Genomic DNA, 12,390 nt, shown 5'->3' on the forward strand with positions numbered 1-12,390 from the left:
CGGGTCAAGACTCCTGCGTCGCGAGCGCCAGAGACCACGCCCCCGTCGGGTCACGTGGCGGGGGCTTGCGCGCGAGCACGGCGCTGCGTGCGTCCCGACGTGGAGCGCGCGCCTGCCGTTCCCGCGCGTGGGTGTGCCCGCGCGTGCCCGCGTGTGCCCGCGTGTGCCCTGGAGGCGCGGGGCAGCGACGCTGTCATTCCGGGGAGCCGAGGGGACTGCGGAGCGGCTGCCGCGTCCCCGGAGCGCGCGGAGGACCAGGTGCCCGCGGCCCACCGGGAAACACGCTTTCGTGGGTTTTTAACGATTTTGTGTATTTTTCCGACAGGGGGGCGGGGGGCGGGGAGCAGGCTCCCGGCGGGGCTCGAGCCCACGACCCCGAGAGCAGGACCCGAGCCGAAGGCAGAGGCTTCACCCGCGGACACCCAGGCGCCCGCCACGTTCACTTTCCGAGTTTCGGCGGATTTTCAGTTATTTCCGGATCGGGGGATCCCGTTGATCTCAGTGCGCAGAGTCACTCCCGGGATTTCCCTTCTGATGTGGCCGTCATGACAGCTTTTCCTTTTCAAAGTTCGGTGATCGTGGTGTTCGGTTCTAACACTTTTTGGTTCTTTCCCGTTTCTTTGTTTTCTTTTCCTTTCTACGTTTTCATTGTTTTCAGGCATGTTCATCTTTGCTCATCAGTGCACTCTTACGATGGAGTCTTAAAATTTCTCAGAGAATTCCAACCTACGCGTCACCTTGCCTAGAAGTGGGTCAAGCAGCCATCCTGGTCCTGCTCCTGGTCCGAAAGGAAGAGCTTTCAGTCTTTCACCATTGATAGGGCTTCGGGTTTTCCTATAAACCTTTTGTTATGCTGCGGTTTCCTTCTATTCTTAGTTTACTGGTTTTTTCTCCAAGGGTATTAAATTTTGTTAAAGGCTTTTTCTGCTTCAGTTGAGATGACTGTATGTATGTATTGCATCGGCTGGTTTTATATGTTGAACCATTTTTGCATTCCAGGAGTCAGTCCTACTTGGTCGTGGTGTATAATCCTTTTAATGCATTGTTGAACTTAGTTTGCTAATATTTTGTTGAGAATTTTTGCGTCTGTAGTCACCAGGGAAATTGGTCTGTGGATTTTTCATAGTGTCCTTAACTCACTTTGGTATCAAGGTAATGCCGGTCTCTTAAGTATTCCCTCTTAGGGGCGCCTGGGTGGCTCAGTGGGTTCAAGCCTCTGCCTTTGGCTCAGGTCATGATCCCAGGGTTCTGGGATCAAGTCCTGCGTCGGGCTCTCTGCTCAGCAGGGAGCCTGCTTCCTCTTCTCTCTCTCTCCCTAATTGTGATCTCTGTCAAATAAAAAAATCTAAAAAAAAAAAAAAAGTATTCCCTCTTTGATGTTTTAGAAGAGCTTGAAGAGGCATGACTTAGTTCCTTAAATGGTAGAATTCAGCAGTGAAGCCATCTGGTTCTGGGCTAAAAGACTGAGATTTAAAATTGCATTTCCACCCCTACAGTTACTAGCTGTCATTTTACTGGGAGGAAGGCTTTCCCTCCATCATCTGGGTTCCAGTTCTAGTTCTTCCTCCAAATGTGTTGGTATAATGGTAACCTACAATATGTGCAGGTTTTAAAAATTTATTCGATGTTTTTCACAATTACTCTTCATAGTTTTTTATTCAAACTGTCCCCAAATAGGCCCGTGAGAACCCTTCAAGCTGACTCCTGTGCCCATTAGCCTTAAAGTAATTTCTCACTTTCTTGCTTTCAGACCAAAAAGATGTATTTTCCACCTGGATTCAGCCTTTTCCGCATGGAGCATGCTGGACAAACCCAGCCCTGAACTGGCCAAGATGCAGCTCTCAGATAGCGAACCATCCGTTGCACATCATGTCCTGGTCCAGTGCCCCAAGTGAGCACACCCAGCACTGACCATTCCTGAGTGCCCAGGCCGTGGCTAGAGTGGTCATACGCTGGCAGGGGTAAGACCAAGAGCTCATTCTTGGAAGTGGTCAGAAGCGAGACTGTGAATGAGCTCTGAGCCTCACTGTGCGTGATCCATTGTCCCATCGAATTTCACTTCAAAACACAAATTCAATGACAGGGGAACCTGGGTGGCTCAGTCGGTTAAGCGGCTACCTTCGGCTCAGGTCATGATCCCAGGGTCCTGGGATCGAGCCCCGCATCGGGCTCCCTGCTCAGTGGAGAGCCTGCTTCTCCCTCTGCCTCTGCCTGCTGCTCTGTCAAATAAACTAAAAAACAAAAAACAAAACCCCAAAACCCCACCAAATTCAATGATAAAATTATTAAGAATTTCCAAGATGGCAGGGAGCCTCGGTGGTTCAGTTGGTAAGTGTGTGCCTTCCGCTCAGGTCATGATCCCAGGTCCCTGGGATCGAGCCCTGCATCAGGCTTCCCACTTCTCCCTCTTCCTCTGCCTCTCCCCCTGCTCGTGCTCTCTAAGAAATACAAAAAAAATCATAAAAAAAACAATCTTTTTTTTCTTTTTTAAAGATTTTTTATTTATTTATTTGAGAGAGAGACAGTGAGAGAGAGCATGAGCGAGGAGAAGGTCAGAGAGAGAAGCAGACTCCCCGTGGAGCCGGAAGCCCGATACGGGACTCGATCCCAGTCCCGGGATCAAGACCCGAGCCGAAGGCAGTCATCCAACCAACTGAGCCACCCAGGCGTCCCTAAAAAAAAAAAATCTTAAAGAATTTCCAAGATGGCAGAGATAGAACATTACAGCCCAAGTGCAGAGAACTTGAGCCTCAGCTCTGTGTATGTCTATTTTTTTTCTCGATTTTGTATTTTTTTCCATATAAATCTTAAAAGCTCTTGCTACTTGATTTATGTTGTCATTGTGAGTAAAATTTTCCCATTATATTTGCTAAGTGGCTAGTAACAAGACACAGAAAAGTCATTTCGTGCAGTTGCTTTTGATGGCTTTTCCTGGCATTTTCTGTCTTACTGTTTTAGTTAAATTTAATGTTTCAGAATCGGTTCTCTTGGGATTTCTACACAGAAGAATCACCTATGACTTGAGTACTTAGCACTGCTAGTCACTGTTACAGGTCGTTTAATCCTCATGAGCCTTCGAAGCAGACACGACCATGATCCCAAGTCACAGACTAGGGATGTGACACATGAGAGACTTGCCCAAGGCCGGAGAGCTGAGATCTAGGTGGCGGCCAAAAGTCAAAACCAGCACTGCGCCTCGAGTTCTCGTCCTCAGCCACCTGCTAGGACATTTCTGTATTGATTACATTCGGCTCCCTTTGCCTGGGGGGCTCCGTGCGGCAAGTGTCTACCTCCAGTTCAGGTCCTGACCCCAGGGTCCCGGGATTGAGCCCTGTGTGGGCTCCCTGCTGAGCAGGGGGTGTGCTTCTCTTTCTCCCTCCTTCTCCCTCCACTCCTCCCTCTCTCGTGCTCTCAAACACAAGCTTTTAAAAAATAAATAAGATTAAGTCCATGTTTACTTCTGTTTGAAGACTGAGTAGCTGGGGTGAAACTTTGAGAACAGTGTAAATAATAGTGACAGCAAACATCCTTCTCTTGTTCTTAGTTTTAACACGAATGTCTGCGATGTTTCCTTTCTGGAACGGTAATGGTAATGATGGTTCTTCAACAGGAAAACTTTGTAACGTGAGAGTATCAGTAATGGCATTGTCCTAAGACAACTAAAAATCAATCTGTTTGGAAGAGGGATGGATCATGAAACCTTACTAGTACGGACTTCTGTTCTAAGGTTTATTCCGGTTACGCTTATGTACATAAAACAGCAACGGTTCTTGTTGAGGAGACACAGACTATGGCCGTAGTGTTGAAGCGGACCCAAGAGAAACAGAAGCTTCCCAAAGGCAGGAGTTCCCATCTACAGAATCCAACTGACAGGAGACAGACAAAGAAATCAATGCCACAGCTTACTTGAACAGTGAGAAATCGAGAGGAGACAGCTTTTGTGGGAGGCCGATATGCACATTTTATTTAACAAACAGAGGGTACTGTATTCCCAGGAGAGTTAAGAGTGTGTATACCTGGATTAGCACCTAGAAAGTACATAGAAAAGAACAACGGGAAAGGGCAGCGCCTTCTACGGAGGTCAGTGGGGCCCGGGTTTCTAAGTGCAGATCCTCACTGGCCCATCGCAGTGACTCGCCGCACTTCCCGTGAGCGCGGTGACAGGTGACTCAGGTCACTGTTCACGTCTTCAGTGCGATACGACAACAGGTGTGTCGACCCGATGGACCTTATGTGTAAATTTAAGGAAAGGATAAAAAGTTGTATATTTACCCTAGTTTTATTCCAAAATTATTGCACTACAGATCTGTGGTACACTACCAGGAAGATACTGGGAAAGCAAAGAAACCTTAACTGCTTGTGATGTGACCTCGTTTCAGAATGGGGCCCTGGGCAGGATGCACAGTTGCACAGGTCCACTGGTCATCTGTAGAAATCACGGACTCGGGGGAGGACCACACATGGCATACTTAGGTGATGAAGGGAACTGTTAGGGTTAGAAAAGGTTCCACAGTGCCAGTGGCTGAAGAACCTCCATGACTATCAGTTAACTGTTCTGTGCATTTAATGCAATATTCTTTGGTTACATTGTATTAACCACCAGCAGGAGAACTTCCTCACGTATGGAACAGATGAGTTGTTCCTAACTGGGGGCGATTTTGCCACCCCACTCCAACCTGGAAACGTGGCAATGTCTGGAGATGATTTTGCACAACTGTGGGGGGTGCCACCTGTGTCTAGTGGGTCAGAAGCCAGGAATATTGCTAAACACCCTACAATGCACAGGGAAGCGCCCAGAACAAAAGATCCTCCGGCCCCAGATGTCAGTAGTACTGAGGTGGAAAAACCCTGGAAGAGGTTTACAGGACGTGTGTCCAGGTTGTCCACCAAGTCAAACGCTGCTACGGAGGCAGAAAGGCAGCTGTGCACGTCAGCTCGGAGGGATTCCCCACCGCTCTCCGCAGTGCAGTCCTGTTCACTCCTGTCGTCCGGTCCAGACCCAGGACCAGCTCCTTCAAAAGAACTCGATAAATATTTCCTGAATGAGTAGAAGAAAAAGATGCAAGAAGCACAATTCAAACTCTTCAAATGACCCTGAACAGCAACTTCATGGGACCTAAAAATTACTCTGAACCTCAATGGCGTCACAGTCTCTGACTGTACGGAGGCCCGGTCGGGGCTGACGTACTGCTGAAGATGGAGCCGAGGCTTCAAGGGAGTCTGTCTAAGCACTTCTGGACTCACTGAGGTGGGCACACCGAACAGAACAGAGTTAAAGGTGAACAGTCAATATACTTCATTTTGAACTAAACAAATTAACACATGAAATGCCATGCACAGCAGACACCATTCCTTTTTTTTTGTTTTTACATATTTACAATTTTACATATTTACTTATCAATATATCTTCTATCTTTACAATTATAAAATATTTCAAACTGTAGAAGAGTGGTACCATTGAATTCCCTTCAACATACATTTTGTAGCATTCATTTGTTTTACCCTTTAAAGGCAATTATTTACCCAAATCCAAACCACAGTGAATGCCACAGAGGAAGCACTTGGAAAAATCATGGAGAAAAAAGAGATTTAGATAAAACTTGCACATAAACCTTAAATGAATCTATTTCCATAACTCAAATAAATAGTATTTTATTATTTACTAAGCTTCCCCTGCCAGGAAAAACAAACAAAACAAAGAAAACAATCCCCACAAACTGTACCTTTAAAAATGCTGACACGAAGCGCTTAAGTTACTGTCTAGATCCCAACCACGCTGCAGGAAGGACTCGCTACAAGTTAGGCTCAAATAAATACCACCCGCGTGCGCTCCCATCATCCTGCATACACCTGAGGTTGCAGCGGCGGAGGAAGTTTATCATTTTCAACATTTTCAGAGTCAATAGCTGCTAAAGGCTGATTCGGGGGCTTGATTTCAAGGGGATATTTCTCCACAATGTCCTGAACCTCTTTAGCGACCCCATCTGTCCACTGTATGAGATCTTTCTCCAGTTTCCTGGCTTCACTCATGATCCTTTCTTGCCGTTCATTCAACTGAGACAGAAGATCCAAGTTCTTGTACATTTGCTTGACCCCCAGGCAAGCGTCAGGAGACCAGTTCTCAGATTCCTGCTTCCGGGGAGAAGTCTGGCCAGACATGTATCGATCAAAATCTTCCTGACTTAAATTCAAAGACTGAGCATCCAGCTTCTCGATGAAAGCCACAGCACAGCACTGAGAAACAAACAAGCCCGAGAACGTTATTTACTCCGGTCGCCCAAGAAAGACTCAAATTCTCAAATATGTATTTTTATTTATTTGTCAGAGAGAGAGACAGCAAGCACAGGCAGACAGAGTGGCAGGCAGAGTCAGAGGGAGAAGCAGGCTCCCCGCAGAGCAAGGATCCCGACGTGGGACTCGATCCCAGGACGCCGGGATCACAACCTGAGCCGAAGGCAGCTGCTTAACCAACTGAGCCACCCAGGCGTCCCTCAAATATGTATTTTTAAATCCTTTCACTGTGGTGCATTTAAAACAGAATCAAAAGGACACAAGAGTCTAACGACTCCCCAGGGACTTCAGCTTCAAAAACTACAACTCAGGGCCAACCACGTTTCCTTTATAGTCCCACTTGAAACGATACATTTCCTTCTTTAAAAAAAAAAAGTCAGGGCGCCCGGGTGGCTCAGTGGGTTAGGCCTCTGCCTTCAGCTCAGGTCACGATTTCCGGGTCCTGGGATCGAGCCCCACATCGGGCTCTCTGCTTAGCGGGGAGCCTGCTTCCTCCTCTCTCTCTGCCTACCTCTCTGCCTGCTTGTGATCTCTGCCTGTCAAATAAATAAATAAAATCTTTAAAAAAAAAAAAAAAAGTCAAATTGCCAATTCTCACTGGGTCTGTCAGAAATTCATTCCTTTCCTTGGGTTTCAAAGGTCCAGGGGTCTTATACAGCATGAAATGCTAGAGCAGGCACCTTCAGGGTCTGTCCCACACTGGCTACCACAGAGCTTCCGTGGACAAAACCGAAACAATTCCTCGGACAAAACCGAAACAATTCCTCAGACCCGAGGCTCCCTGCTTCCCTGCTGCGCCGCAGGGCAGAAGAATCGTGCTGGGGCCGGGAGCTCTAGGGCCCTGTGTCCCAGGAACCTGCCCCACAAAGCCATTCCCTTCCAAGGTCGAGCCAGTCTCACAGCGTTCCCTCAGGGCACAGCAGCAGCCTGTGATTCGGGGACGGCTGTGGCACACAGGCCTCCGGGCCTCAAAGGGCCTTTGGTCCTTTCACATCAAATGTTTAGAAGAATAAGCTTTGAAATCAGGCAACCTGAGCTGTCCCCTGTCAAGTGACAGTCCAAGAGTCTATGAGCCTACGCGAGTCTCCCCACGCCCTGACATCCGTGTGTCCATTGGACAGGGAGGCACGGGTACTAGTGCCACACGCGGGAACAGCGGACGCTAGAAAAGAGAAAACCACCGGCCGCTCAGGAAGCTGTGAGTCTTGGAAACTAAACGCGGGCTGGATGAAACAGCTGGAAGCGGGGTCAGTGCGAGGGCAAAGCAGGGGCCACAAGCCTGTGTGTCCTCGTGCGCAGGTGACAGCTGCGCCGGTCCGGGGAGAGGAGCCACGGAGGACAGAACCCTGGGGAGTGACACCATTCAAGGGGAAGCAGAGGACACAGACAAGGAAGGAGCGGAACCGTGAAACTCTAAAGACCTAGAAGCTGCAGAACGAGGAGCTCTCAAGGGCGGTAAGGGCATAGGACGCACAGCGGGAGCTGTCGTGGGTCTGACAACCTGCGGACTCTCCCCCGGAGCCACAGCGGAAGCCAGACTCTGACCCAGACGAGAGGACGATGAGAAAGAAGGTTCCGGCCCTGGGAAGCCGCAGGAAGAAGCGGACCGGCAGCCTCCGCTGCTGACCACAAGGGCTACACCTCCCGGTCCCGCTCGTCGCTTCTACCACTGGCCATGTGTCCGTCTCCAACTTCTCTGAGAGCTTCAGACTGTCTGAGGTTCCCCAGAGTAAGAACTAAACCCACAAGGCTCCTCTGCAGCAGTCAACAGCACTTGCGTAAAGAAATGGGTACTCGGCCACCTCCCCTTCTGGGGGTGTAGTTCAAATCCTGGCGTGTCTGGAAGAATGACAAATACTGCGAATAACAGCCCGAGCAGCATTTTGGAAAAAAGCGTTCCTGGGATGGGCTGGCTGGGAGATGGGCGTTCAGGAGGCACCTGCCGTAAGCACGGGGCGCCGTCTCGACGTGAGGACTCGCTACGCTCTGCTCTGAGTCCAGCTTTGTTACCCTGTATGCTCACCAACCGGAGTTTAAATAAAAACCTGGAACAGGAAGAGCCTCCCAAGTCGAGCAGCTGAACCCCGCGGCTGAGGGTGACGAGGGACGGGGCAGCACCAGGTTTTGAGGGACCCGGAGCTTATACACTTTTGGGAACCCACTTAAAGGAAAACACGACACAGAACAGGTACAAAGCTGAGTACGTATTTGGGATGTAAGAATAAATCACAACAGCTTTCTGGAAGCCTTGAAGATTCATGTACCGTCTTTTTAGGCAATTTACTAGAATTTACTGGAAACACTTCCCTAAGCAACCTGGCTTCCTCTCCGTATTCTCCTGTACGGCTTCCAACACAGGAAGGAAAGCGTTTAAGGTGTTTTGAGGCTCCAGTTCATTAGCAAACCTACTCTAAAGTAAACAACAGACGAGTTCAGTGGTCAGGAGAAGCGCTCTGCCTTACGACTCAGACACGCGCTCTTGAGCACTGTCTCACCAAGAATCAACAAGCACGACCAACAATACTTGAAAATCATCTCACATCCTGTAAACCAAGCTTTTTAAAATCTCGGTATTCGGGCGCCTGGGTGGCTCAATGGTTAAGCCGCTGCCTTCAGCTCAGGTCATGATCTCAGGGTCCTGGGATCGAGTCCGGCATCGGGCTCTCTGCTCAGCAGGGAGCCTGCTTCCTCCTCTCTCTCTGCCTGCCTCTCTACCTACTTGTGATTTCTCTCTGTCAAGTAAATAAATAAAGTCTTTAAAAAAAAAAAAAAATCTCGGTATTCAATTCTAAGAGATCACTTACAAAAATAAAGCAAAAAATAATTCCTAGGTCTTTTAATAAATCAAAATCCATGATCCGACTCATTCATGGTTAAACAACCCAACTGAGCGAGTGGCCCTTCTACTGGGACCTGGGGCGGGACGGCCGCGCAGCACAGATGCTCCCCCGCATGGCCACGTGCTGGCCAGCAGAGGACCGCAGTCTCTGGCCGAGGAGCGGAGGTGCGGTGTCTGCATGGCACGGTCCCGTGAGCTCTGGGACACCAAGCAAGCATCCTCAGCTGTGCCGACACAGCGGCATGGAACCGTCCCAGGCCCGCAGCGCCCTGTCACATCCCTGAAGTCAGCACCTCGGTGATCTTCGCCGTAACCCCCGGAGCGTGAGGCTTACCAGGTTGGTGAAGTAGTAGCCGTCCTCGCCGGTCATCAGCCGGCTGGGGTTGCAGAAGCGGGTGATGTACTGGATGTTGGACTGGAGGCGCGGAGGGTTGCCCTTCAAGACGATGTAGATGAGGGTCGGTAGGAAGTCATCGGCCGAGGCCGGCTCATTCCTGGTGATCTTGATGGCGTTGAAGATGTGCTTGCTGCAGCGGGTGATGCAGGCCAGCTTGTCCCGCGGCACCCGCTGCGAGTCCATCTCGATGATATCTGCGCAGCGGGAAGACACGGCTTCCGGTGAGGACATACGTCCACGCAGCACCGGAATCAGCACTTTCTAACCGAGCAGCGTGTGGAGGCCTCGTGGAGCCGCCTCCGCCAGGTACGTCTGTGCCCGAAAACGGACCACAGAACACCGTGGGCTCAGCTCGTCCATTCAGGACGCCCGGCCACAAAGCGGACGCTACATGCGTTACTTCTTTGCCCCGCAAGCCCACTGCTTTTCCGTCCCCAGACTGGGCAAGGGGTACAGCTGTGAGGAAGGCAACTGAGGTTCAGAGAAGCCTGGTGATTTGCCCAAATCATACAGACAGCAAGGGACGGAGGGGGGTTTTGAAACCAAGTCTGCCGGATTCTGAAACCCACGCTCTTAACCACGGTGCGAAGCTGCTGGTGAGCTCTCGGGAGGATTCGAGTCTTTCTCCTGCTTCTGCTCCTCTGCCACCCTGGGAACCGTGCAGAACGCACGCTGCTCTTTAGAAAGGCGGGGACGACACAGCATCGCCGCACCAGACATCAGCTGCCGAAGCCCCAGGCGGGGCGGTCTACAGGACGTGCCCCGCCCCCCCCCCCCCCCCCCCCCCCCCCCGCCCCCCGCGGGGCGGGCCCCCGGCGCGCCCCCCCCCCCCCCCCCCCCCCCCGGCCAGAAGCCACCAGGGCCCCTCGACGACATTCGCAGCCCACCGGTCAGCCCAGGGGTGAGCGAGGATACACCTTTAGTCTCACACGCACCATTCACTTCCCTCAGAGAAAAACCACTTCACCGTCCCTAACCCTAACCCTAAGTGGCAGGCTCTTATACACCGTCCTGTGTCACCAGGACGAGGAGCCTGTGAGGAACAGGAGTCAGCCCTGGGGACACGGTGCAAGGGAAGGGGGAGGGCGCCCTCGGACGTGCACTGCTGCCTGCCGACTGCCGACTGCCGCCCCGTGGAAGAAATAGCGGGGCGGGCTCCTCTGACAGCAGTAGCTGCCCACAGCGGGAACTGAAGTTTCCAGTTTGTGGGGGGCAGGACGGTGCTGCGCATCAGGGTTCCTTCCGCTCCCAGCTCCATCCCTGCGGTCGGCTCCGGGGGAGCCCTCACAGGACCACCCGCAGAAGGGGAGCCACTGGGCCGTGCGGGGCCGAGTTCTAACTCAGTGATGGGGGCACCTGGGCGGCTCAGTGGGTTAAAGCCTCTGCCTTCAGCTCAGGTCATGATCTCAGGGTCCCGGGATCGAGCCCCGCATCGGGCTCTCTGCTCAGCAGGGAGCCTGCTTCCTCCTCTCTCTCTCTCTCTGCCTGCCTCTCTGCCGACTTGTGATCTCTGTCAGATAAATAAATAAAATCTTTAAAAAAAAAACCTTACTGATGCTTTCATTCCCCGAACTCACGAGTCTATTGCGTGGTTTTCCTTATTTTATAGTTTGGTTCCTTTAGTCTTTTAATTATGGGCTGTAATTACTGTTAATATGTCTCAGCCTGTTTTCTGAGTAGAACATACCACAAGAGCGACTCGGGGGAAGACCTTTTTAAACCTATTTCACTACTTTCATTTATGCTATTTAGCTTCCTACCTTTTATACTGGTTTTTACTCTTAGTTTAAACTTTTTGCCAATCTCTCAATAATGTTTATTAAGTATTAAAGTGAATAAAAAAAGAATCACTTTTTCTCTGGCAGCATGTGTAGCTGCCAGTGCCAGGAGGGAGTCCAAGAGTGTGGAACGGAAGAGAAGGGAAGGGAGCCCAGAACGAAGCGGGGGGTGCTGTGGAGATTGCTCCTACACCCTGTCCTGTGGCCAAGCTTCCCCTTGCTAGCACCCTTCAAGACTGAAAGAAGATTCTGGGGGATGCTGCTGGGCCCCCACCACGTGTAGTGAGCTCTGTGACCTGCACTGCCCTAAAGCCCAACTGAGGGGGTCCGGGAGGAAACAACAGAACAGGAGATTCCCCCTGGTGTTAACTTCTTCCACTGAATGATTTCCCACCCCGTCTGCCTGCGGTCACGTCACCGTCCTCAGATAACGGCTGCGCGTCTGCTGCCCCGGGCTTTTACAGTGGGCAGGACGCGAGCTGGGCTGCGTGGGGTCCTGCATCTGATACAAGTCCGGGTTTAGCTTTAGCAAGTTCTGAAGACAAAGCAGGCTAGCCCTCTAAGTCATGACTTCTCCACCTTGGCACCAACGACAGTCTGGACTGGATCATCTCTTCTGGGAGTGGACTGTCCGGTCCTGCAGGATGTTTAACAGTATCCCCGGCCTGTACCTCCTGGACGGCAGATGTCCAATGAGATGGAAAATGCCTCATTCAGTGTATTTACCCACAAAACTGCCAGTGCTCAGCAGCAGCACATGGGGTGATTCTGAGAGATTTAGCTGGTGTCTCCGTTTTGAAGACCAGGGTTAGACACCGTCCTGTTTGTTCCTGTACTTGGGCTAACACCTGGAGATTAGGAAAAAGCGCTCACACAGCCTGTGGCCCTCGCAGAATGTGTGTGCACGCGGACCGGCAAGATGAGAAAAAGTAAGGAGGTTCTAAGATTCTGTGGCCAAATTTCTACTATCGCCACATCTCTTCAAACTCCAACTCAGAGGCCTTGAGATGAGTCTCCCCTCGAATTCTATTAACAAACTGTTGAAATACTGAAGTCCTTTCAGTTCTATTTTTAAGCAAACAATG

The 12,390-nt window shown here is 50.8% G+C and overlaps 1 protein-coding gene and 1 long non-coding RNA gene across 6 annotated transcripts in view; one reads left to right on the forward strand and one right to left on the reverse strand.

The window, feature by feature from the left end:
* Positions 1-74: 74 nt before the first annotated feature.
* Positions 75-5,789, forward strand: LOC132026657 (uncharacterized). The gene is made up of 3 exons (XR_009406962.1): positions 75-289; positions 1,751-1,961; positions 2,977-5,789. It is a non-coding gene; the product is annotated as an uncharacterized LOC132026657 (long non-coding RNA).
* RABGEF1 (RAB guanine nucleotide exchange factor 1) overlaps positions 5,637-12,390 on the reverse strand; it is a 49,531-nt gene continuing 42,777 nt past the window's right edge. For all 5 annotated transcript variants that reach the window (XM_059414756.1, XM_059414755.1, XM_059414753.1 and 2 more), the window contains exons 8-9: positions 9,465-9,721; positions 5,637-6,234 (exon numbers count right to left, since the gene is read on the reverse strand). In XM_059414756.1, the coding sequence (XP_059270739.1) occupies positions 5,836-6,234; positions 9,465-9,721 (656 nt within the window). In that variant the 3' untranslated portion in view covers positions 5,637-5,835. The remainder of the gene's footprint in view (positions 6,235-9,464; positions 9,722-12,390) is intronic.

Source organism: Mustela nigripes, chromosome 11, assembly GCF_022355385.1.
Source record: "Mustela nigripes isolate SB6536 chromosome 11, MUSNIG.SB6536, whole genome shotgun sequence".
In the NCBI taxonomy this organism is placed as follows: Eukaryota; Metazoa; Chordata; class Mammalia; order Carnivora; family Mustelidae; genus Mustela; species Mustela nigripes.